The 25,495-nt window shown below is 38.4% G+C and overlaps 1 protein-coding gene across 1 annotated transcript in view; it reads left to right on the top strand.

The window, feature by feature from the left end:
* The window catches only part of LRP1 (LDL receptor related protein 1), a 2,772,300-nt gene that overhangs the window by 2,044,610 nt on the left and 702,195 nt on the right, over window positions 1-25,495 (top strand). Inside the window, exon 57 of the mRNA XM_044083629.1 lies at window positions 12,776-12,861. Within this exon, the coding sequence (XP_043939564.1) occupies window positions 12,776-12,861 (86 nt within the window). The remainder of the gene's footprint in view (window positions 1-12,775; window positions 12,862-25,495) is intronic.

Raw genomic sequence — 25,495 nt, 5'->3', positions numbered from 1 at the left:
CTCAAGGAACAAGCCTTGCCTGATCATGTCAAATCTAAATTACTAGATGCCCCTCTTCAAAAGGATGTACTATTTGGGGAAAATGCTGAGGAAATATTACGGAAAATGGAGGAAAAGGCTAAATCAATGCAAACTGTGCAAGAATTTCTGCAGGTTCAACCCCCACGTTTTAGTAGAAATTGGCCTTCCAAAAGCTGGTCCTTTCCTGACACAGACAGACCCCAAAGAGGCAGATACAGGCGCCCGAGGGGCAGAGGACAAACACAAGGCTCGTACAGAGGAAGACAATGGCAAGCTCCTACACAAAGAGGTGGTGAGGACAACTTGCGATCTTTCAGAAAGCAAAACCAATGACTTTCCCCTTTGCATGCCAACCAGGTCTCAAATGGCAGCCCCCTTAGGAGGAAAGCTGGCACTATTCTCAAAAAATTGGCATATTGTCACAAAGGACAAATGGATCCTGAACATTATAAACAGAGGCTACAAATTCCATTTTCATACCCTTCCAAAAATGAAAGGCATGCCAAACCTGCCACACAATCAAAGGGCAGAGGCACAAAAGCAAATTTCAGATCTTATAAATATGAAAGCTATTCAAGAGGTACCTACACACGAATAAGGTCAAGGTTTTTATTCCAGGCTATTTCTGGTGCCAAGGAAGGGAAAAGATTGGAGACCTATTTTGGATCTTTCCATGCTAAACACATTCCTACTCGTACCAAAATTCAAGATGCTCACTCTACAGCAACTTCTTCCCATGCTGGGCAAGGAGTCTTGGCTGGTAGCATTGGACCTCAAGGAGGCATACCTGCATGTCCCAATCAGACAAAATTGCAGAAGATACCTCAGATTTCTTGCAGGTTCAACCCATTGTCAATTCTCTGCATTGCCCTTTGGTTTATCTACTGTGCCCAGAGTATTCACAAAATGCCTGGCATTAGTAATTGCCTACTGCAGACTTCAAGGGATACAAATATACCCTTATTTGGACGACTACCTGATCCAAGCGGACAGCAAGCACATTCTTCTGAAACATCTGGCTTATGTAATAATGTTATTAAACTCTCTAGGATACACAGTCAACAAAGAGAAATCAAGACTAATACCCTCTCGGAAGATAATTTTCCTGGGTGCCAATTTGGACACAAACACCCAGATGGCCTACCTCACGCCAGAGAAGCAGGGGCAACTAATTCAATATTTCAGAACACTGGCAAATTGCACCAGGCTGACTGCAAGGAAAATCCTGCAGGCTCTGGGATTCATGGCATCTTGTATCTTACTAATCCCATGTGCAAAGCTGCATAAGAGAAAACTACAATGGTACCTAAAAAACATATGGTCTCAACACAGCCACAGTTTGGAAACAATAATACCACTAATTCCATGTCTGCAGAAGGAATTTGTGGTGGGCTCTGTGGTGGACTCAAGCAAATCAAGTCATCACAACAGACGCCTCGGACTACGCCTGGGGGGTGCGTACATGACAGACCGGTGCATTCAGGGCAAATGGACCCAGAAAGAAAAGCACCTTCACATCAATCAAACAGAAATGCTAGCAGTGATAAATGCTATTACAGCTTTCAAGGACCTTCTACAACCAGGTCAGCTATTGATAAGAACAGACAACACCACAGTTATGTGGTACATAAACAAGCAGGGAGGAACACGTTCTTATCCCCTATGCAGACTGGCCATGTCACTTTGGAACATGGCCATGGACTTACAAATGGAACTACAAGCACAGTACTTGCCAGGCAAGGAAAACACGCTGGCAGACAACCTAAGCAGGAATATGACAGATCCACACGAATGGAAGTTGCATCCAAAAGTTTTTACAGAAATAATCCAAGAATGGGGAAGGCCAGACATAGATCTCTTTGCCTCCCACAAAAATCATCAATTGACAAAATTCTTCTCAAGGATCTTCCATCCAAAGGCCTGGAGAGTGGACGCTCTCTCTTTCAGTTGGATATCAATGACAGTTTATGCCTTCCCACCTCTTCCTCTGCTGCCCAAAGTCCTATTGAAGACCAGAGCAGACAGACCAAAGATGATCCTCATTTTCCCGGACTGGCCAAGGCAACACTGGTACCCACTCCTGAGGAGCCTGACGCATTCCCCACCATGGACCCTGCCTCTAATGCCTCTTATTCTGACTCAGCACAGCTTCAAAACTCTTCACAGTCAGCTGAAAACACTCAATCTAGCCGCATGGAAGATTCCTTAGCATCGCAGCAGGCCCTGCTCTCCAAGGAAGTGCAGGATGTCATTTTGGAGGCCAGAAGGCCATCAACTAGAAAAGCTTACTCTGCAAAATGGAAACGTTTTTGTGTTTGGAATGAGAAAAAAGGCCAGTGCCCTAGAAAACTGAATTTACCTCAAATACTACAATATTTGGCTGAACTGCTAAGCAGTGGACTTTCGTTCTCCTCCATCAAAATCCGTGCCTCAGCCATTTCTGCAGAATACAACACTGATCCACCTTTATTCTCTCACCCTCTATTAAGACAGTTCCTCAGAGGGGCTAAGAATTTAAGACCTCCAAGAAAACAACCAATACCTGCTTGGGATCTTAATTTCATTCTGGAAAAACTGACTTTGCCTCCTTTTGAGCCAGCTGCCTCATCAGATTTACAATATTTGTCCTGGAAAACAGCTTTCCTTCTGGCTATCACTTCAGCTCGTAGAGTTTCAGAACTACAGGCTCTTATGGCTGCCCAGCCTTTTATCATCTTCCATCAGGACAGAGTTTCATTACGTACCAACCCGTCCTTTATGCCTAAAGTGGTATCCAGGGTAGCTTTAAATCAGGCCATACATTTACCTACTTTTTATCCTAATCCTCAAAACAAAGGGGAGAGATTACTGCATTCCTTGGACATCCACAGACAACTGCGTTATTATTTGGACAGAACAAAACCTTTCAGAAAATCAGAACAGCTTTTTGTGGCCTATGCAGTAGGAGCTCAAGGAAAGTCAATATCCAAACAGACAATCTCAAAATGGATAGCCCACTGCATACGCTTTTGCCATTCCTTTCATGGAAAAACTGTACCTACAGGCATTAGAACTCATTCTACCAGGGCCACAGCCACCTCTGCAGCCTTCCTCAGAGGAGTTCTTACCAAGGATATTTTAGAAGCAGCCACTTGGAGTTCTGTGCATACCTTCTCTAAGCACTACAACCTACCATTATACTCCAAATCTAGAGCAGGTTTTGCCACTGCAGTCTTGCAGGGCATTTTGGCTCCTCCTAGCTCCACCTAGTGCCTACCACCCCTTTCTTAGCTTTGGGATTCTACCCATCTGTTATGACTGCAGCTGTATGCACGATGAACATAGTACAGTTTTGTACCTACCATAAATGTAGATGTTCGAGTGCTAATACAGCTGCAGTCCAGGTTTCCCTCCCTCCTTCCCCTCTAGGGGTCTTCTTTTATGGTGTATTTGCTTGCATCTACTGGTCTTTGATTATATTGCATTGCATTATTACATAATTTTATGTATTGCCTTCCTTCTGGGGGCACCTGACATCTGGGGCAAGAAATACTGAAGAAAATGGCGTCGGCTGGTTCTTTTATACCCCTGTCGCACTGACGTCAGGGAAGAAGCGACGACAACCAGCGCCAGACCTAGACTTTGGAATTCGGCCGACCGAGGACCCGCCTGACGGCAGGAGAACCCATCTGTTATGACTGCAGCTGTATTAGCACTCGAACATCTACATTTATGGTAGGTACAAAACTGTACTTTTGCTATAGTTACCACACATTGAGTGCTTTGGCCATAATCACAAATGCAGTATCAGCATGCATTTATGAAGCTGTGATAATCACACAGCTTCATAAATTTTACTCAAGTGTGGACGTGTGGTCTTACATAAATGGAGATTATCTATCATCAAAGTATGAAAATCAACTCCAATAGATGTGAGACTTTTGGCAGAAGGAAAACATAGTATTAACTGGGTGAGCAGAAGGTTTGAGGAAAGTGATTATTCACTCTGTACTGGGTGGAAAAGAAGCAAGTTTATCCGTGCCAGTCAAAGGATGTGGACAGGTCTAAGATTGTTTGCTATATGCAGCTGTCTTCAGCTGATGAGGAACTCTGCTTTTTAGTCTTCTGACAGTATCAGATCACATAGAGAGACTTTACCAGGGGAAACCTATCCATTGTTCAAAACAAAAATCCTTGATTTACTGAAAGAAACCAAGGAGCTGAGTAGTAGAATCAGGAGTAATTTGAATTTGAGACTGACGTTAGGAGATCGAGATGATAGGGATGAAAACCAGCAGAGTTGTTAAATTAGTGAATAAATGTGGAAACTGTAAAGCCTCCATTTCATTAGATAAAGTTTAGACATGTGAACTGTGATCCTGCAAGAAGGGGCTGAAAAAGGCTGGAAATTTGACTGTGTAGTTGGAAACACTGTGAAGCACAAACCCCACTAAGTCATTAATGTTTAGAAAAACACTGTATGGTTCTGTATAAGACAGTTTTTGTTCTTATTAATGTTTATAAATTTTCATGAAGTAAATTGCATGTTGTATTGTAAAGTTAAATGTGAAGTGGGGGAGGTTTATCAGTGACTTCTCCGTATAACAGTAATACTAAACCTAAGAAAGTACTTTTTCTTTGTTACAGTGTATTCAGGCTTAACATTGTAATAGGATAAATGCTGAAAGGAAGCAATATAATGTTGTGATCACAGGCTTTTGGGGAAGGGGGATGCTAAAATATAATATTTTAATTTTGCATATAATATTTTATACAGGTGGATGTCTAAACTATTGTTTGTTTAAGCTATAGACAATGTTTTAAGCAAATAGGCTGGAAAAATCATGAAAATTGTAGTTCTTTATTACATTTGCAAAGTTCCTAGCAGTTTTTCCCTTTAACATCTGCTTTTAGCTAGAGGCAAGGAGCCTACAGGTGCAAGCAATTAGTGACGAGAGGTCTGAAAATTGAGCTTTGAGTGAAATTTACAAGGTATAATTAACTTTTATCATAATACTAACAAAGCTGTTTGCTCTTACATTTGTGAAGTTACTAGCTGTTTTTTCCCATAGGCACCTAATTTTAGTTGGAGATAAACAAACTATAGGCACAAGAAGTTAATCACGGGACTTCTGAATAATATGCTCTGAGTGAAATCTACAAGTTACAATGTAATTAACTTTTATAGTGGTATTAACAAGCACTTCAATGAAAATAATGAAGATTGAAAGTGTGATAAGTGGATAGTTATAAACTTAGTTGCCTCCAAACAGTGTTAATGCTTTAATGCATTAGATGGAACAGTGCACTATTTAGTTTAGATGTAGCCAGTGTCATTTTGTTGAGGCTGAAAGGTTGAAGGAATGCATGCAAGCTGTTTGGTATCGGGATATGATGAGAACAGATAGCAATTTGTGTAAGTGGGGGAGCACAGACTCTTAACTTGCTCATTACCATTGCTAAACTTAGGTTTAGAATAGGTAATACCAGGAGGTACATCCACTCATGGGTCTACTTTTTATCATTGAAATTTCATAACATTTAGACCAAAACATCTAAATTCCAAAACACTGAAAACCCAGAACATTGAAATTGTGCTTCATAACATTGAAAACTACAATGCATATGTAAATAACATCCTCTCCACCTATAACAACACCTAACAAACACACTTTCTACTACGTTTCTGTGGGGGGAGGCAAGCCCCCCTGCACCCCCCCCGTAAAATAAATATACCAACTCCAAGATCACACTACAGTGGAAAAAATTAATTTCCTAACCTCACTGTATTAAAATCACCATACACTGAAGTTAGGAAATTAACTTTTTTCCACTGTAGTGCAATCTTGGAGTTGGTATATTTAATTTACCGAGGGAGTGGGGGCAGAGCCCCCCACATGGGGGGTGCAGAGGGGGGGCTTGCCCCCCCTGCAGAAACGTAGTAGAAAGTGTGCTTGTCAGGTGGTGTTGTAGGTGGAGGGAATCTTATTTACTTGTGCAGTGTAGTTTTCAATGTTATGAACCACTTTTTCATTGTTGTGAGTTATCAATGTTTTGGGTTTTCAGTGTTTTGAATTTTCGATGTTATGGTCTCTGTTATGAAATTCAATGTTATGAAATTTCAGTGCTAGCTTTGGTACAATGGGAAAACATGCTTACTGCAAGGACATGAATATAGCAAACATGTGCTATGGTATACACGATTTGTGGACGACCTTTTCATTTTATGGGGGAAGTCAGAAACTGAATTAAAAGACTTCATAGATTATTTGCATACAACAAACTTTTTGAAATTTACTCACAGATATTCTTATGATAAAATTAAATTTTTGGATGTTATGGTTGAAAAATCTGGGTTACGAGATATGAAAAGTAGTTTATATAGGAAACCGACAAGGAAAAATCGCCTATTGCATAAAAGTAGTATGCATCCCAGACATGTTAGTAGAAATGTCCTGAAAGGACAGATGATTAGGAATATGAGAATATACAACAGTGACGGTGAACTTAAGCAACAGAAATATTGAAGGATGAGTTTATTAGCAGAGGCTATTCCAACTCTGAAATAGATGCGTGTGTCAATGAAACACTGGCAGTAAGAGGAACAAAAGGCCGTCCTTATTTCTCAGAGGGAATAGAAAATCAAGAGACAAAGGATACACAACACAATGATACAAGACTACGTTTTCCTATTACTTATGCCAGCGATATAAATGTGTTTTGTAATGTTTTTAAAAAGAATTGGAATATTCTAACTGTATCCACGGATTTAGAAACAGTAATAGACTCTGCACCACACTTTTCTTTCATTAATAAAAAGTCTTTAAAAAGGCAGCTATGCTATAAATCACACAATACTATAGATGAAGTTGTATCATCGAGGAAAGGTACTTACCCCTCTAGAAAATGTATCATGCAGATATATTTTTTCCTGCACTACCTTTTTTCATCCAGTGAGTAAATTTAAAATAGAAGCAAATATATATGCAGACTGTAGAACTACTGACATAGTATATTTCACTTTTTGTCAAATATGCAAAGCATACTATATAGGTGAAACGAATAGGATGCTAAAAGAACGTATTCTAGAACATATGACAGACATTGCGACAGGTAAAGAAACTAGTGCTCTAGTCAAACGTATTCAAAAAGAAGGGAAAGATCATAATTTTAAATTCTTTGTGCTTGAGGTAGTTAAGAAAGGCCTTAGAGGAGGTGATATAAAAAATAAAACTGAAGAACTAGAACAGAAGTGGATTATAAAATTAAATGCAGATAAACATCCAGGAATAAATTATGCAGTATCACTTAAACCCTTCCTTAAAGCACGACATTTGAAGCACTAAATGTTTATTTATGTTTTTAATATGACATTTAATTATATCCATGCCTTATTATATAATATGTTGCCTTTGCTTTATGTCTATATTTATAAGGAATTCAAGTATATTAAATGAAATTAAGAATTTTGCCTGCCAAATGGTTGTGATCTAGCTTAGTTAGGCCTATATTATAATAATATGCACATATAGATGCATGCATTTTCATAGATGTTTTGCTAATATTTTTTATTAACATTTTATGTTTCTATTGTATCATATATACTGAGCTGTTTTTTGTAAGTATTTTGTTTAGATATAAGCTGATACAAAAGAATGGTAAAGTAAGAAGTTTTGGATTTTTAAAAAGTTTTTATTGAAAGGGAACCACTCCCATGTTTTAATTAGGTAATTGTGATTAATTAACTGCAATGTGTTAATGACTGAAGGTTTAAAATGCTTGGTTAGATAAGATGACATTGTAATACAGTCTGAAGAAAGCGCTTACTCTCTTTTTGTATAAATAAAAGGTAAATCTGTTGTGGAACTCTGCAACTTCTTTGTTCTACTGTTTTGGTACTTTTGTCGTTGTTAGAGTGAACTCAGTACTCCGTCCATTTTCCTTGTACCTGTATGTTATCTGTCATTGTGGACTGGAACCTGATTTTCAATAGTGAGGATGTGTCGGGGGCCTAAAAGGGAAAATATAACAAATGGGGGTAAACTGTATATAAGAATACTTAGTATGCAAGATGTAAATTCGGTGGCAGGAGCTCTTACAAAATTTAAATATTATTCCCCAGGATATGCAGTCTTGGGCAGACCCTTTGTATAAAATTATTCAGTTCAGTACGTTTCAGAAACCACAGAGTCAAAAAAGACCTGGAAACTGACTTTCAGGATAATGTAAGGTGCAGGTTTCAAATACATCACACATTTATTTATTTATTTATTTATTTATTTTACATTTGTTTACCGGGATAGTCCAACTGGATATATGTCCATTTTCAGCGGAGGCCCGGGGAGAAAAGCTCCAATTAGACAAATTACAAAGATAACATTTAAAAAATAATACAAAAAAATTATAAAAACAACATTTACAACAAAGAATAAAAAACAAAGTGAGTATGTACAATGGTTCGTGGTGTTCCCTAATAGGGATACACAGTTCACATGGTCAGACGCAATTAAAAGCATTTGACATTAGATGGCATAAAGACCTTGGTGAAATAGTTACCTGTTTGATATTTAGAGATTCTCCTTTCAGTATTTAACTTAATTAGGATTGGTACATGGACAGAGCCAGTTCATTTTGAGATACTGTTTGAAGTTATTTTTGAATAGACCTATGGAGGATTGTAGGGTTATATGGTTTGGCAACAAATTCCAGGTTTTGCCAACAAAGTTGTCAAATAGGGATTCACCAGCAGCATTGTTAGCTTTGTGGGTTTGGATGAGTAGTTTGTTGGCTGATCGCAGGGATCTCAAGTTGCTATAGGGCTTAATGATATTTGAGTGAAGGGGAATCCTCAGGGTGGTACAAAATTTTGTGTGCTTTTTGGAGTTGATTGAATTGAATTAGACTGGGCAGTTCTAGCCACTCTAGTTGTTTCAGGTTCTGGCAGTGGTAGGTTCTGTAAGTGGAGCCAGTGGCGAATCTGGCAATATGGTTGTAGCTATGGGAGAGCTTACCTAATTCCAATTTGTTGAGGTTTGAGTGTACCGGCGAGGCATATAGTAGAGTAGAGAGTAGGTGTGACTGGGCAATTGCTGTCCTAGCCAGTGGGGTTAAAAATGTTTTGTTTCTATACAGTGACCCAAGCTTCTTAGTGATGGTCTGCATGGTTTTGTTGACCTGTAGGTCAAATTTAAGATTATTATCTATAATAACCGCTAGAAGTTTAGTGTGTTGATATGGGGAGATAGTGGTACCATTGTTTGACGTGACAGAGAAAGATAGTGTGGCAGATTTGCTGGTGGGGGTGAAGAATAGAAGTTTAGTTTTATTGGGGTTCAGCAGTAGGCATTGATTGGCGAGACAGTTCTCAATAGTGTTAAATGTAGTTTGGGTTAGGGCTTGCAGTTCGGATGGGGAGGTAGCTGAGCAGATCAGAGTGGAATCATCTGCATATTGAATGCAGGTAGTTTTAGGGATAGCAGTATGGAGGTTGTTGATAATAATAAAAGAGTAGTGGACCCAGTATGGAGCCTTGAGGGACACCAAGTTTGAGAGGTAGCTGGCTGGAGAGTTTGCCTTGCCATAATACTGCCTGTTGTCTACCAGTCAGGTAGAACTGGAACCACTGGATTGCATGCTTATGGAGGAAAATAGATTTGAGGGGGATAATGAGAAGTTCATGGTTGACCATGTTGAAGGCTTATGATAGGTCAAGAAAGAGGGCGCAGGAGAGCCTATTGTTATTCCTATTTTGGTTTATGGTGTTAGTAAAGGAAAGTAGGGCTGAGGCCGTGCTGTGGTTTGGCCTGAATCCATGCTGGGAGTTAGATAGTAAGTTATTCTGTGTAAGGTATCTACAACAACTGGAAAGACCACAGAAATACCTCACAAAGAGGATTACTGGCCTCAAACAGATGCCCTATGCAGACCGTCTCAAAAAACTACAGCTTTACTCCGTCACATATCGCCTACTCAGGGGTGATCTCTGCCTAACATACAAAGCTATGTCAAACCCAGAGCTGTTGGACATGCTCCACTTAAAGAAGTCCCAATCCCTCCGAGCTACACGGTCTAGGGACCTAAACCTTGTCACCACAATAAACAGAACATGCTGGAGGGATAGATTCCTGTCCCAGAGACTTCCCATACTCTGGAACAGACTACCTATCTATGTCAAACAGAGCTCCTCATTAGCACTCTTCAAGAAAAATCTTGATGATTGGATGGAAAATGGGAAATTCACCCTGGGGATCACTTCTGTGGCTCTGGTCGACAGGGGCACAGGAAAATAATTTTCTTGGGTGGCGAAAGCCAGGGTATATTTTTTGGCTGGGCTTGTATGGGCCCTAGGGCCGATAGCCTGGTACCTACCTATGAACCTATTAGTTGCTTGTGTATACATTTCTCCATTATTTCGGCTAGAGGGAAAGAATGGCAATGGGTCTGTAGCTGGATATGTCTGTAGAACTTCCACCTTTGTGGAGTGGGATGACGTGGGATATTTTCCAGAGGGGAGGGCATAGCACTCTCGGATAAGGTTCCGTTGACTAGGATAGATATGGGATATGCAGTGGAATCTGCCGCTATTTGTAGGTATTCTGCAGGGAGGAGGTCAGCAGCAAGGGTGGTAGGTTTTAGTTTTTTCATAAGTGTTTTGATAAAAACAAGTGGATACTGGTTGGAAGCTAAACTGGGAGTGATTGGTGGGTTGTAAGGGGAGTGGTTTAGTTTTGTGGGGGGTTATTGATTTGCTAGGGATTGTATTGTTTCAGTGAAAAAGTTATAAGTGGTGTATATACATGTACATACATATACATCAGAATTTGGATTTAAAGATTCTGAAAGCTATGGATCCAGGTAATGGGGTTAGTAGCTGTTTCAGTTATATTTCCTGCATATGGAGCTGTTAAAGCCATTTAAAACTGCACAAGTTAGTCAAGTTACTGGAGGTTTTGGCCAATAGTACCTTTAAAAGCATAAAGGACATCACTTTAAAAATGACCATGATGAGTATGATGGTCCTTCAGAATTGTATGGCCCTTGATTACCTGCTGGCTTTCCATCATGGGACTTGTGGGTTGATCAGGACGGAATGCTGTAGTTATATACCAGATAAAAGTAAATCTATTCAGACCCATTTTGCAGATCGAGTGAGGTAATGACTAAGCTGCAAAGTATTGGTGATACCTCATGAACAGATTGGTTTGCAAGACTATTCCAGGGTTGGGGTGGGACAGTTTTAAAATATCTTCTAGTAGTCATATTGATTTTAATAGCATTAAGCATTATAATATCACTCCGTAGATTTTGTCTTGCAAAGTTTCTGGTGGAAGGTAGCACGAAGTCCATATGTTCAAACCAGATTACGGTGGTTGGTCATACAGACATGATAAATTTGTGAGGCAACTACAGAAGTAGGTCCCTGTAGACTTTTGTCAGGGACCTCAGGGCCAACTGTTACATGAGGGATTTCCATTTTAAAGTAGTTATTAGACAGCAGACAGGTTGAAGAATAAAATAGGCCAAGAAATGGTGTTTCATTTATGCATACATTTTAGAAAAGCAGAAAAAAAATCTTTTATTGAATGTTGACCTTGCTGGGTAAGTATGAGATAACAGTTCTCAAGGGAAGGTTGCAGATAGTTCTTGTTCTCAAGGGAAGAATCAAGAGATAATGAAATGGCCAAGCAGCTGTGAGGCTACAAAACAAGACATAGCCTGAGAACCAAGGGAGGTGTGGATATAGTCTAAAGAGGAAAATTACTGGGAAAAAGGATATACTATGTAGTGTACAGGATAGCAGGGCAGTCAAGTCTGATGCAAGACTTGTTCAGATGAAGTTATTCTATTCATGCTTACAGTTATGCTATATGTGTATTTCTAGTTATGCTGATTTGAATATGCTGCTGTAACATTTATACTTGCTGCTTTTACTGAATGTTACACACTAAAATAAACTTTTGAAGAAAATGAAAACTATGATTTTTTACACTTGACTGCATAGAAGATGTATTTTCAGATTGTGCACCAGCATCTAATACCCAAGCGAGTATGTATATTCATACAAATGCAATAATATAAAAAAACTTTGAATTTTGCTAATGTAATCACCAGACCACACTATTTGACAGTTGTAGCATGTGCCCCAGCATGCCTCACTGTGTTGCTGCCCATGGTGGTGAACCATAACTATTTATTTTATCCTCTTTACCTTCCACTGTATACATCTGCAGAGAGTCAAGCATTTCCTCTTGTACAATAACCCTCACTTTGTTATTTTGATAATCTGCCACATATAATAGCTTTCACATCTGAACTCCCTGTTCTAGACAATGCTTGGCTTAATGACAGGATTAAGTCTGCATGTTTAATACCCATACATTTTGTAGTCATATGTCACAAATATGTAGAGAAAGCTTTTCGTTCCTAGTTGGTACTGTGTTTTGTTCTGTGTACTTGCAAAGGTTAAACTTTAGAAGCAGCAGCACATATTCCCTGGAAAACAGAAACAATTTTTGCTACACTCAGTCTGTCGTTTTTTTCCCCTCTTTTTATACTTTCTCCTTTCTTGCACTTATTGACTGCAGTACTGTGAACAGTGAGCCAGAAATGCTAAGTTTTGCCAGATGTTTATGTTATGCAACAATTTGGCTGGGTTAATACTAGCTGTTCTCCTGGTTTGAGTCCTATGGATGATTGTTCAGAAGTATGGATTGTATTTTAAGGAATGCTTCCACTAGAGATATACTGACGTAGGTGTCTTTCCTTTTTGTATCAGATGATGAACCATTTCTGATTTTTGCAAACCGTTACTATTTACGGAAGCTGAGCCTTGATGGAAGGAATTACACATTACTGAAACAGGTAAAATCATGAAATATTAAACAATTAATTTATAAATTTGTTTTGGGGTTTGGCAGCACTTACGCAATGAGCTCTTATTTCAGTTATGACATCTTGGTCCACTTTGTACATTATGCAAGCAGTCTGTAAGTCATTTTAACTTTTTTTCAGTGTGATAAATAATTATTGTCACATATATTTCTACTTGGAGTGTTTTATGTTTGTTTGGTTGGAATTTATGTGGAGGGATTTTTAGCTGACATTCCTGAACAAGCATTTTAATTGATGTACATTTAGGGGAATGGTTATACCTAAGGATTGTCGGCAGTCTGTTAGTGAAGTACCTCACAGGATGCGCAGTAGCAAGTCCCGCCCAAACACCACATTTCCCCCAAGATATCATGACGGTGTGGTAAATCTACTAAATATTCATGCATGTGCCTGCATGAATATTGCTCTCTCTGTCAACTAAGAATATGGGTGGAGGAACTGCACTGTCCAGGTAAACTAACAAGGTTGTTAAAAACCCCATCCATAAAATTAAAAGTAGACTAACTCTGAGCAATAGGAATTAACTACTGTCTGTATACAATGGACTACAATCAGTGGATCAGTTAACTGTCTGCTTTGGGCAATCTATTAGTGAAGTATCTCACAGGATGGGCAATCTATTAGTGAAGTACCTTGCAGGATGCGAAGTAACAAGTCCCGGCCAAACCCCACCTTTATCCCAAGATTTAATGACGGTGTGGCTACGCCCCTTTCCCCGTCAGTCATTATGGATACGTCCACTTCTGCTCAGACCTGGGTGCAAGGTACTTCACTAATAGATTACCGATCATCTTTGGTTTCTGGATCAGGGCAGTTTTGCTGCAAAACTGATTTCCAGATTTAGCATTTTGACTTTGCTGTGCATCAGTTCAGCTTTGTTTCTCAAGAATCTGCCTCCATTGATGTAGTAGACATCCATGAAAGGAAGAGTAAAGACCCTTCTTACCTCCTTCCCCACCTTCCATAGGGCCAAACTTGTCTGTTATGTTTAGAGTTCCTCCGTAGAGGTTGAAGATTTTCTTTTATGGTGAAAAGCCTGATTTTTTTTCAGTCACCTGCTGCATCAGCACTACTTGCACTTTGAGTTCCTAGTTTTCAGATTGTTTTTTTAAGTTGTCCAGTCAGGTTGTTTTAAAACATTTGCATGCAGCGTTAAAATGCCCCACCATCCCCAAAACAAACACTCTGCTCTCCATCTCTGCTGTACTGTGGAAGAAATTCTGAAGGCAGCATGTAAAATATTCAAGTTCCTTATTAACAGTGATATGGAAGAGAAAAGGTAAAGTTGTCATAGTCCAAGCTCAGAGATCACAAGCTTCCCTTTTTGGTGACTTTGCCCTTGTCAGAGCATATGAAGAAAATGGTATCATCATGAGATGAGCTCCTCCTTTTTTAGTGTCTTCATTGGAGAGGAAGTGGTGTTTTTGAAGTTATTTTTCTTTAGAGGAACATAGTTGATAAAAGCTGAAAAAGGTCAGTGATCAAGGGATGTGTGCATCTGTGTTTTCCCATCTTGTTGAAGCACAGATGAGTCTTCTTGCTACATACGACTTTACTGATGGCCTCTCGTTTTTATTTGCAGAATGGGGTGTAATAGTCTAGAAGATGCCATACCTGCTAATGTTTAAACACCATATTTATTTTTAGATATCAGTCTGGCAATATTCTCGTAAGTTTCTCATATGCTTAACATGTACTCTGTGTGACAGGTAAAGAAAAAAATGTAATTTGCTGAACATAGCTGCAGATGCAAAATGTTGTCGTTTTTGCTTAGTAATCCCTTTCTCTTGTTTCAGATCTGTTGCCTCCATTGTTATTCTTAGGAAACATGCTCTGTAAAGAGTTAGCATTAGATAGTATTAGAGGCTCTCTGAATGTGTTGAACTTCTGTTTGGCCCTAAGACATAAGTATTTTTCATGTTTAATAAATGGGTTCCTTAGCCCTCCCATAAATGTCCAACATCCCTTTTTTTTTTTTTTTTTTTTTTTTTTTAAGTGCACAGGATTCTTCAGTGCAGGACTACAGGAAGATGCTATTCAACCCATCTCTCCATTTGTTTTTATCCAGTGAGAGAGAATTTTGATATCTCTGTTTTGTCCAAGACTACTGTAGATATTGTACATTGAGAGTCACTGCAGTGGTAAAGCATAACATTTGGGATTACGTACCTTCTGTTTGTCTGACCTAGCTGGAGTTTTCTATCATTGTCTGTTTTTTGTGCAAGAGCAGCAGCAGGTCTCATGCCTTTGAGTGTGTTGGTGTAGGAGACAAAAGGCTACTGTAAAATTTAGTTATTCAGTACAGTCGTAAGTTCTTATCGTCTGAGAAACAACTGTTCATTCAGTTTGTACCTATGAAAATGATCAGCTTAAATCATATGCCATCTTTTATAGAGTATTCTTTCTGCAAAGTACTGATTTAAAGTACCCTTTTTTTCAGTGAAAAGTGATAAATCTCCTATTTAGACGTAGCTGGAGGTAATGTTATCTTTTTCCCAAGGTCAGTAAACGAGCGCTTGTGGCAGGTAAATAGCAACTAAGGATCACCACATCAGAGGCTGCCTTTGCTTAGGGCCAGATCATAAGCTTGAATCTTCTGACAAACTATCTCAGGTTTACAAAATGAATGTGTTTGACGTGATACATTACTGAGAAACATTTGGGCTTCAAAGAAAACACCTGAAGAGAAGACCTTGCTAAGAAACATTTGGGCTTCAAAGAAAACACTTGAAGAGAAGAAGAAAGTGAGATCTAAGAAGTGGTCCATATTTTGGTGACATAAGACTGTATACCATAAGCATTAAATGTACTTAGCAGTCAGATTTTTTGATTCTGCTTCTCACTCCCCATTTCCATTCATGTTTCTTTTCTTGCAGCTGCCAGTTGTTCATTGCTCACCAAGGGGTTAATTACATTTGTTAACTTTGTTAGAGTCCATCTGCGATACTAGCCCCTTTTTAAAGGAGTACCAAGGAGAAAAGTTGCTAGAGTGACATTAACAATTTCAGTATTTCAGTTATAAAGAAAATACTTGGCAATTCCAAAGCAGTAAGAATTGAAAGGGGGAGCATTTTTTTCAGTTTTAGTATAGTGAGATCTGTACTTATTAGGAAGTTATGAGGCTACTGGAAAAATTGACATACCCTGTACTTGAACCCAAGTCTATCTGGACCCGAGTTAAACACCTAACAGTTACGGGACGGTAGAATTTCAAAGATGGCTGTGTGAGTAGCATGGTTGTACACATGGGTAATATACATAACACTGTATATTTACATCATATGCAGATTTGTATAGGCTTCATATTTCGATTTTCTAAGAAACAAATTTCGGGTTTTGGAAATTAGGTTGATAGTATGCATAAGGAAGAAAATGAACTAGTAGGATAGGGTTGGAAGGTGGATCAGGTAAGCAATACAGCTTGAGGATAGGAAGGATGAAAATGAGGGCAATATACAGAGTAAGAAGGATGCATGTAATGGGAGTGTAGGTGATTTGTTGACTTCTGAGAAAAGATTTAGCTCAATAGGATCTTCAGTTGCATGGTTTATTATTAGTTTCTCATCCTGGTTCAGTATCAACATGTGATCAGATCCAGTTGAAAATTATTTTTATAAAAAATATTTTAGATTTTGTTTGCATTCTAAATTCTAGAAGTATAGAATTCCAAAACTTCCAAAGCTTAACTACATACACTGAGTACAGGGTTTCTCCTTAATGGTTATTTGAGTGTAAGGTGAGTAATAAACTTTGGAACTGGGGTCTAAGTTATCTTGAAGGATTATATTTTCTGATAAGAGTAGATCTATCAGGACATTTGTTTGGATTTTTTAAACCATTGTGAGCAGCTTGAGTTGTTAGGGCATGCTGGAGTTCAGACCAGGGTATTTGTTTTAATGCATTGCCTCTCATGACTTTACTAGAAGATGTGTAGCTGTTTGACTCTACGTCTGGCCTCTGGCACAGAGGGATGAAGCCCTGACTGCAACCCAGAAGACCAAGTTGTGATTAGTGTCCTTAGCACTGGAGGAACCAGACAGGGAGGAAGAGGGAGTAAAAGGTTGTGGCCCTCTTGCCTCTCATGGGGATTGGAGGGTTGCATGCACTCAGGCATATATGATATCCCTGGTGGAAACAGAAGAAACTACCTCCCTTCCATAAGGCATTGGCAGGTGTGGCTTCTTGATGTCAGCATCTCTTGCAGGAGTGAGGGAACATCCACTGCAGAGAGCCTGTTGCATGTCCCCTCCCCCTTACACAGTGGAGTATTCATGGTGATGTTAGGCCTACAGAATAAAAAACCCTGGAACCACTGTTGGCTACCTAAATGATTGCCCCTGTCAGGCGACTGTGTCTCTCCGTGAAATTAAATTGAATAGGTTAGCTTGCAGAGAGGGGGCTGATAATTGTCAGGTGAGGGGTACAAGGCAAATGACCCCCAAAAAAGGGAGTTGTGTTGTCCTTCTGCTTTCTACAGTCGGGCTGTACCAGTGGTTCATAAGTCATAAACTAATTCTGAACCCTCCAAGACCAAACCTGTGCTTTTTGGAACTCCACAGAAAATTCACATAGCACCTGACTCTAACTATCTTTGACTTACAGAATTATACCATAGAAACAACCTTAACCTTCCAGTACCTAGGAATGTGGCTTGATCACTTTCTAAAGTTCTATTTTCACATAGAATGAGAGCAAATATAAACTCCCTGCTGTTTTTTTCTGGGCCAAAAAGATTTCCCTTTTTCTGTCTCATCTACCAAATAGCCAGAGCTACCATTAGCAAAGGAGTTCCTTCTCAGCTAGAATATGGATTAACCCATTTTTGCATCCAGTTCCAAGAAAAACACCAGCACATTCAAGACTCTCCGAAAAGCATCTTGTCAGTTCATTATAAACCCATCCTTTTTGGGGTATCATTACTTCAGCCTACAAAAAGCCAAATGGCTACCCATAAAACAGAAATCTAACCTAGTTTTAGGATCGCCAATCTACAGACTACTTCAGCTGCATACATTGACTCCCTGTTCGACAAAACTTCATTAAAAAAAACTCCTCTTACAACCTGAGACACTACTCATAAACCACATCAACTTCCTTTACCCCCAGAACCAATCTCCACAGCACTTTCTCTTCTCAGGCACCTAATCTTTCTCAAACTGTCCTCATCAGCCTAAAGGAAAAAACTTACTCCAGATTCAAAATGCAATTCACAAAGCACGTCTTCATCCAAGCCAAATGTTCCTGCTTCAGAACATTGCATTTCTTTCCATTTCACTTCTTGTGTCACAGAATTACTTAAGGTGACCCAAATTAGAATCTAATTACACACTGTTAGTTTACTGTATGTACATATACAGGTTCAGTATCCAACTAATCTGAACTATTCTGTTATTGCTTGCATTTCTGTTTTTTTTTTTTTTTATGTGAATGTTTATATTTCACCTGGGCTGAGCCGCACCTGAAATTGATCAGTTTTGATCAGTGCACTGCCATGGTAAGCAAACTGATAAATAAATAAATTACATTTTATTTAACTTTTGTTAACTGGATAATTGAGCTAGTCTGAGGACCCCTTTCGGCCACAGCCTGGGAACTATATGGAATGCAGTGTATAACATTATACAGAATGACAGAGTTGCAAATACAAAAAACAGAAACAAGACAAAAGAGTATGGCATTCTGCAAACATGTACAGCTGGATATATTGGTAGCATATACATAAAATGCAAAGTAAGTAAGGTGTCCATTGCTTAGTACAAATTTAAAAGTTTAAGTATGCAGAACATACCAAATTAAACTACATGTTTTAAGTGGCATCTATGCGAATTATTTGTGCCAGTCAAAGTAAAGGAGTAAAAAACGGTCTTTGCATTTGCAATCATGAGCGAAGGAATGTAGATTAAATGGTGAATAATGGTGGAGTTTAGAGATGGGGTTAACTGTGTCTCTGAAACAGTTGCATTTGTGTTTTTTGATTAGAAGAAATTGAAGAGACTTCTTGAATGATGTGAGATTTTCAATTTGTTTGATGTTTTTAGATTGCAAGTTCCAAAAGGCTGCAACTATTTTGGAGAAGGATCACAAAATAATCACACAAGGTGATACAGTATCCAAAATAAAAAAAGCCACCACCACGTCAAATTCCAAGCAAAATCAATGTTTATTAAAACACATTTCCCAACAAGACTTAGCTCTTTCGCCCGTTTCATGCAAGCATCATCAGAGTCATCGTTGTTGGCATTGTCTACTTAATATAGTAACAAGACAGCAATCAGAACTAAGTAATTTAAAGCACTTTTAAAGAAACATTGCTAAGACTAAACCAGTTGTACAGAAACTAATATCACATCATTAAAATACAGTACATAGCAACACCAAAAAGTAATAAAATAACAATACATATAAAAACTGTATCAGATGCACGTTGCCCTTAATTTCAATACACTGCCATGGAACAATTATCATTGATATCTGGGGACACTGTGGCATTTAGTCTCAATTGCCATAGTGTCTCCCTAACCTCAAATGTAGTTTTCTCATCACCCCCCCCCATCATTGTGTTTAACCCTAGCAGTAACAAAGAAAAAATATGTATTAAAATTATCACATATTTCACTGTGACAGTATAATGTGTTAGTGTTTTTTCTGTTTCTCATATTTTTAAGGTGTTCTGTCATTCTATCCCTTAACCTAAGGGTGTTTTTTCCTACATAGAATGCAGGGCAAGTACCACACACAACAATGTATACCAGCATTTTTTGTGTTACAGTAAACCTGTCCTGGACATTGTACTGTCTTACCATGACCTTCAGTGGTCACATACGGACCCTCATGTATAAATCTACAGCACCTACACATACCACATTTAGTCATCTGGGAGTAATACAGTTTGTTGGAAATGTCTTTATTCTTTTCTAAAATTTCTTTCAAAATCCTCCCTGTACTTTAGGTAACCATAGGGCACTCACCTAACTTGCTTTTCAACTCACTACTGATGGTTGCATCCTAACGGTTGTTAATAAGCATTTTTAATGCCTCAGAATTCCGGTTAAAAGGCAGGACCAATGCTTTATTTTGTGATGCAATTTGAAGTGCATTCATTTTCATGCCTATATTCATTAGTAAAACTGGGGTGTAAATATCCTTCCGTTTTTTACAGATTTCATTTCTGGTCTTAATTAGTAGTCTAATTGGGTAGCCCCTATTTAAAAACAATCCAATCAACTTGGAAAGTTAATTGTCAAACAAATGGTCATCACTCACTAATCTTGAAAGGTGTACCATCTATCCCTTCACAACCCCTTTCTTCTGCTGAAAGGGGTGGCAGCTATCAACGTGTAGTAGCATATTGGAAAAAGTTTCTTTCCTATAAATAGCTGGATCATAATCCCCCCCCCCCCCCCCGTCTGGGTATGCTTATATAACAGTATGTCTAAGTAATGTATTTCATTCAGGCCAGTATTATAAGTAAATCTTAAAAAATCAGTTGTGCCCATTAGGTACAACACAAAATTATTAATTGTTTCCCTCTTGCCATGCCACAAAATAAGGATATCATCAAGGAAACGTATCCATAGGACAACGTCCTTCATGTAGATAGAATCGAATGCAAATTTCCTTTCCCACTCGGCAAGAACTAGGTTGGCATATATGGGGGCACACCTTGCCCCCATTGCCACTCCAGATTTCTGTCTAAAGTATTCACCCTCAGAATACAAAACATATTATTCAGAACTGTCTCCATCATCTCGAGTAAATTTCTCTTAACATTCTGAATCCCATCAACATTTAATAAACTTTCACCAAAGTACTCAAGACCAATGTCATGCGGAATAACCGTAAATAGGTTAATCACATCATTTGTAATAAACACGTATTCATCCTTGATTGGCTTATCCCTAAGCAACTCTAAGCAATGCCAGGAATCCTTCAGAATGTATGGTTTATTAGTTAATGCCTTCTTAGTACACACATCAATATAGGAGGCTAATGGTTCCATCTTGGATTTCCTAGCAGCAACAGTCGGCCTAAATGGGGGGTTGTTAGTGTTTTTGTGAATTTTCGGGATTCCAGATATAGTGGGAATCACCAGAAAATCTACAGATAGGTAATCTAATTCACCTGTATCCAGCACATCCTGGCAAAATGAGTCATACAACCACTAATCAATTCTGGTGTAAGCCATGTTAATTTCATTTAAAGACACCCTTTCAGACACATTGCTGTCATTCAAAATGTCATACGTTTTGCTAACATAGTCACTCTGTAGCATTACACCCACCCCACCACCCTTGTCGGGTTTCATCATCGATGGTGTCTAGATTCAGACCACATTTTTAGGCATGCTCTCTCATTGCTGGATAAATTATCAATAAAAACAGTTGGTTTACTAAAGTGTCTTCTTCCTTCAAATTCACATGTCTGTTCAAACATATTTATCACAGCATTTTGCAGAGGTATAAAAGTACTTTTTCTTTTAAATATTTTGGTCTCACCTATATTCACATTACCTTGTACATTAAAAAAACAATGCCAAGTTCAGTTGTCTGGTAAAAAGTTTTAGACCAGTTAATACCTTGGCAATATCTAATCTGTACATAGGAACAAAAGAAAAACCTTTGCTTAAACTAAAATGTCCATCATCAATTGTCACGTCTGTAAAATTACAAATAGAAAAGTCACCTTTGGTTAAGCACTTTACAATCAACATTTCATCAGCCAAATAATCCACAGGAACCTGCACATTTATCGGTTCCTGTAGTAATTGTCCCTCCTGCCTTGATAATTGGAACTTTTCCATTGCTGTTTCTGTCTCCCATAAAGGAACAGAGTTCTTAGTTTTGTTCTGAAGGCGTTCTGACCACCTCAAAGGGACTTGATGGTCTAAAAAATACTCATTAGTGTCACAGTAGTCACCACCTTGGTCAACAGACACATTGCCATTATTGTGTCCAGAGCTGAAAGCAACATCAACATCCATGCTACCAGTTTCTTTACTGTTAGGATCAGGATAAACTCTTTTCTCTTTATAGTCAGTTGTATCCCTTAATAACTTTTTCTGTTTTCTAGCCACTCCATCAACAAACTTGGATGTAAAAAAAAATTTTTTCAAAAGAACTTTTGTTGCAATCAAATAAATCTTTGTTAATGCTATTAAGTTCATTTACTTCTTTTTTGTAATGCTTTTAACCTATGTTCATTGTCACGTATAGTAATATGCATTAATTGCATACATGTGTTGTCAAAGAGTTCCAAAAGTTCCCGATGCATAGTGGAACCAGATACTGCCCCAGCTGGAAAACGCCATAGGCGAAGACCTTTAGGAACCTGTTTGAGTTCCAACAAACGCTTCAAAAACGTGTTGTCCATTTGCAGACTTCTAAGTTTTCTCACTGTTTGTTCAAACCTTAGTAGTTGCTCCTGGACCATACCAAAACCCTCCGCTTGAATAAGGGTGGAAGAAAACTGGAATTCCGGCATAGAAAAAAACAGTTTTATAGCCGTAGGCAATTTAGTGCTGTTAGATGTAGAACTAGATGAAAAAACATTGTTAACAGCTTTTGAAGTCCCTGGAAGGTTATTTAAAGCCGGAAAATCCTCGGGGGGGGGGGGCGAGTGTAAAGTTAAAATATCTTCTTGTGTAGTTGATGTAGTTGGAGAAGTATCTTTTACAACTGGCAAGAGTGAAGGGAGGCCTGTTCAGCTGAAGAGAGTTGAAATTCCAGTGGGAATAGGAGGGATTTTTGGTAGTTTGTTGAGAAGAGAACAGTAACTCTGATGGAGAACTTTGAAGGTGACTGAGTTAAGGAGTAAAGTGTCCCTGGTAGCCAGATACCTTTATTTCATGTAATGCAGTGTTCACTTTGGGTGGAAAGGCAAATGACTCTTAAGTATTTAGTTTTAAACAGCTTGTAGCCAAGTATAGGGATAAAATTGGCAGTCCATATTGTAGTGTGGGAAGCAGTACTTTTATGGCAGTGGAACATCAGGTTTCAAGACTATGCAGATGTGATTTTTTTTAAGATAATTTTAACTAAGATAATACTTTATGTATTTAGGTTTTGTCGTGTTTATGGAAGGAGAGGTGCTGATCAAAAAGGAGGCCTAAATATTTTTGTTCAACTTCATAAGGGAGAAGGGGTACTCGAAGGATCTGTAATAGTGATATTTTTTGAATTTTGTCATTTTTAATGAGTACCAAATTAAATTACATTGTTGAACTTTTCTTTGTATTCATAGTGAATTTATTTTTATGGCATCAATTCCAGATGGGGATAAAGTTATTCTGAAGTTCATTTTTGAGCGAATTTAGACTTTCGGGCCCCTAGTGAGGGGGAGTACCATCTTACTAATATAGAGAGAAAAATCTGTTACAAAGACTGGATTTGCACACACCACTGAAAAACGTGGAATAAAGTGAAAGTTCTTAGAAAGATTTACTACAATTTTGTATACATTTTAAAGAGAAGCAGACTACCTCATCCAAGAAACACCTTGTTACTGATTTTGCCAGATCATTGCATTGTTTTTTGCTTTGATAAATGCATGAAACCGTAACCGGGCCTGTCAAGGTACACCATACAAAGGCTGCTGACATTTCCACTACATACATAGATGTGTGCACCTACTGAATATCCTCTGGGATTTATTTACACACCCTTAGTAAAAATTATAACCTCACTGTCCAGTCTAGTTGGAGGACAGATTTTGGCACGGCTGTGTTAGGAATCCTTTAACTGTCCATCCCCTTAGAATACCTTGAAAACTGCTTCATATATTCCCTAGAAGGCAGCTGTCCCAAATGATTGTCTTGAATTAAGATTGTATAACTCTGTAACGTACAGTGGATATAAAAAGTGTACACACCCCTGTTAAAATGCCAGGTTTTTGTGATATAAAAAGAGACCACAATAAATAATTTCAAAACTTTTCCCACCTTTAATGTGACCTGTAACCTGTACACTTCAATTGAAAAACAAACTAATCTACTAGGGGAAAAATATAAAAAATGCACAATAAGCTGGTTGCATTATTAGAGCTCTCCCAGTTTGAACAGCTGAGAAATTCTTAAAAAAGCCAGTTAAAGTTATCAGTCTGGGTAAATTCAGTTAAGACGAAATTTGGAGAAGGAGAGAATCAATTGGAGTAGGGAACTAAAAAACTCTGTCTGGGAATAACCTTGTAGCTGTTCAGCCAAAAGCACAGGAGATGTCTACCATTAATTTGTAGGAAAAACAAATCGGATGTAGTCGTAGAGGTTTAAAATAAGTGAGACACTGAAGGAATATATCAAGTTCTTATGGTTGACGGCACTTTAATAGAGTGTTGAATGGTTAAATGAAAAGAGTGAAAACTTTCGCAGACAATGACATTTTCTTTTTTCTTCACTACTGTGTGACCTCAGAGTAAGTATATTTCCTTCTGCAAAGTTGGGGTGGCTACTCACAGGGGGAGTGCAGGGAGGGTCTTGTCTCACCGTAAAAAAAAAAAAAAAACATGCTATAGTTTGGCAAAAGTTGTTATGCTCCTTTTTGTTTGATCATTCAACGCATTATAAATCGACAGATGGCCAATATATCAAGCCAGACAAAAGGCTGGAAAAATAGAACAAGATGTAGGTATCTGATGAGCTGAGCTGATAAAACTGCAGAAATAAGCGGATGAAGTTAAGGAAAGACCGGATGAACATGAGCATCCTTAAGAAAAACTGTTTAGAGTTAAAAGACAGAGCATGCAGAGAAAAGCTGCAATTTTCTGCTAAACCAGATAAACTGGAAGGAATGGATTGCATTAGTTTTATGAAAGTACAGTTAAGGAACTGGACTGCTATTTCAAAGCAGAGTTTTAATGGAGCGGGCATATGTGCATGCTGCAAATTTTGCCATGAGAAAGCAGAAATGTGTCATTAAAGATGTAATACTGTCAAAAAAAAAGAACTGGCCTGACAGAACTGTGGCAGAAGAGAAAAGTATTAAGATGGGATTGAGTGTTTTCAGGAAATGATTATATACTGTATACCAGGCAAGACAAAACCATTTTATCCCATCAGTTGGGGGATGTTGAGAGCCAGGTCTGAAATTCAAGCTGCCATATTTAGCTGTCTTTAAAATATTTTTCCTGATCGATCAAAGGCATTTTTGGATGCAGAAAAGGCTGAAGAGGAAAACCTAGTTTAGCTAGCAAAAAGTAAGCCAACAAGCTGAATGGTGGACTGCTCATTCTTCTGTTAGTAAGAGCCCACATAGAGACTTTGCCTTTGAAACTTTATCATTTTTCCAAAGGTAAATACTTGGGTGACAGAAAAAAAAAGTTGAGGAATTGACTAAAAGAGCTAGGAGTACCTTGGAATTGAACAAGACCCTATTTTTAGAATGTTGAAATGATCTGAAAGAAAAAAAGAGCAATAAAGTGGAATTAATGAATAAATGGAGGATTGTAAATCAGTCTCGTTAAATGTAACTTAGATTTCGTTAAATGTAACTTAGATTTGTAAACTGAGGTTTTACAAGAAGTGCTTGAAAGCAACTAGAACGTTGTTGAATGTGTTAAACTGGTGGGAGAACTGTAAAACATCAAGCCCACATTGTCATTAATCCTCAGGATG

The sequence above is a fragment of the Protopterus annectens genome, chromosome 9.part0, assembly GCF_019279795.1.
Source record: "Protopterus annectens isolate FY-2018-M chromosome 9.part0, PAN1.0, whole genome shotgun sequence".
In the NCBI taxonomy this organism is placed as follows: Eukaryota; Metazoa; Chordata; order Ceratodontiformes; family Protopteridae; genus Protopterus; species Protopterus annectens.
The sequence above is the reverse complement of the archived record's forward strand: the minus strand, read 5'-3'. Positions and strand labels throughout refer to the sequence as shown.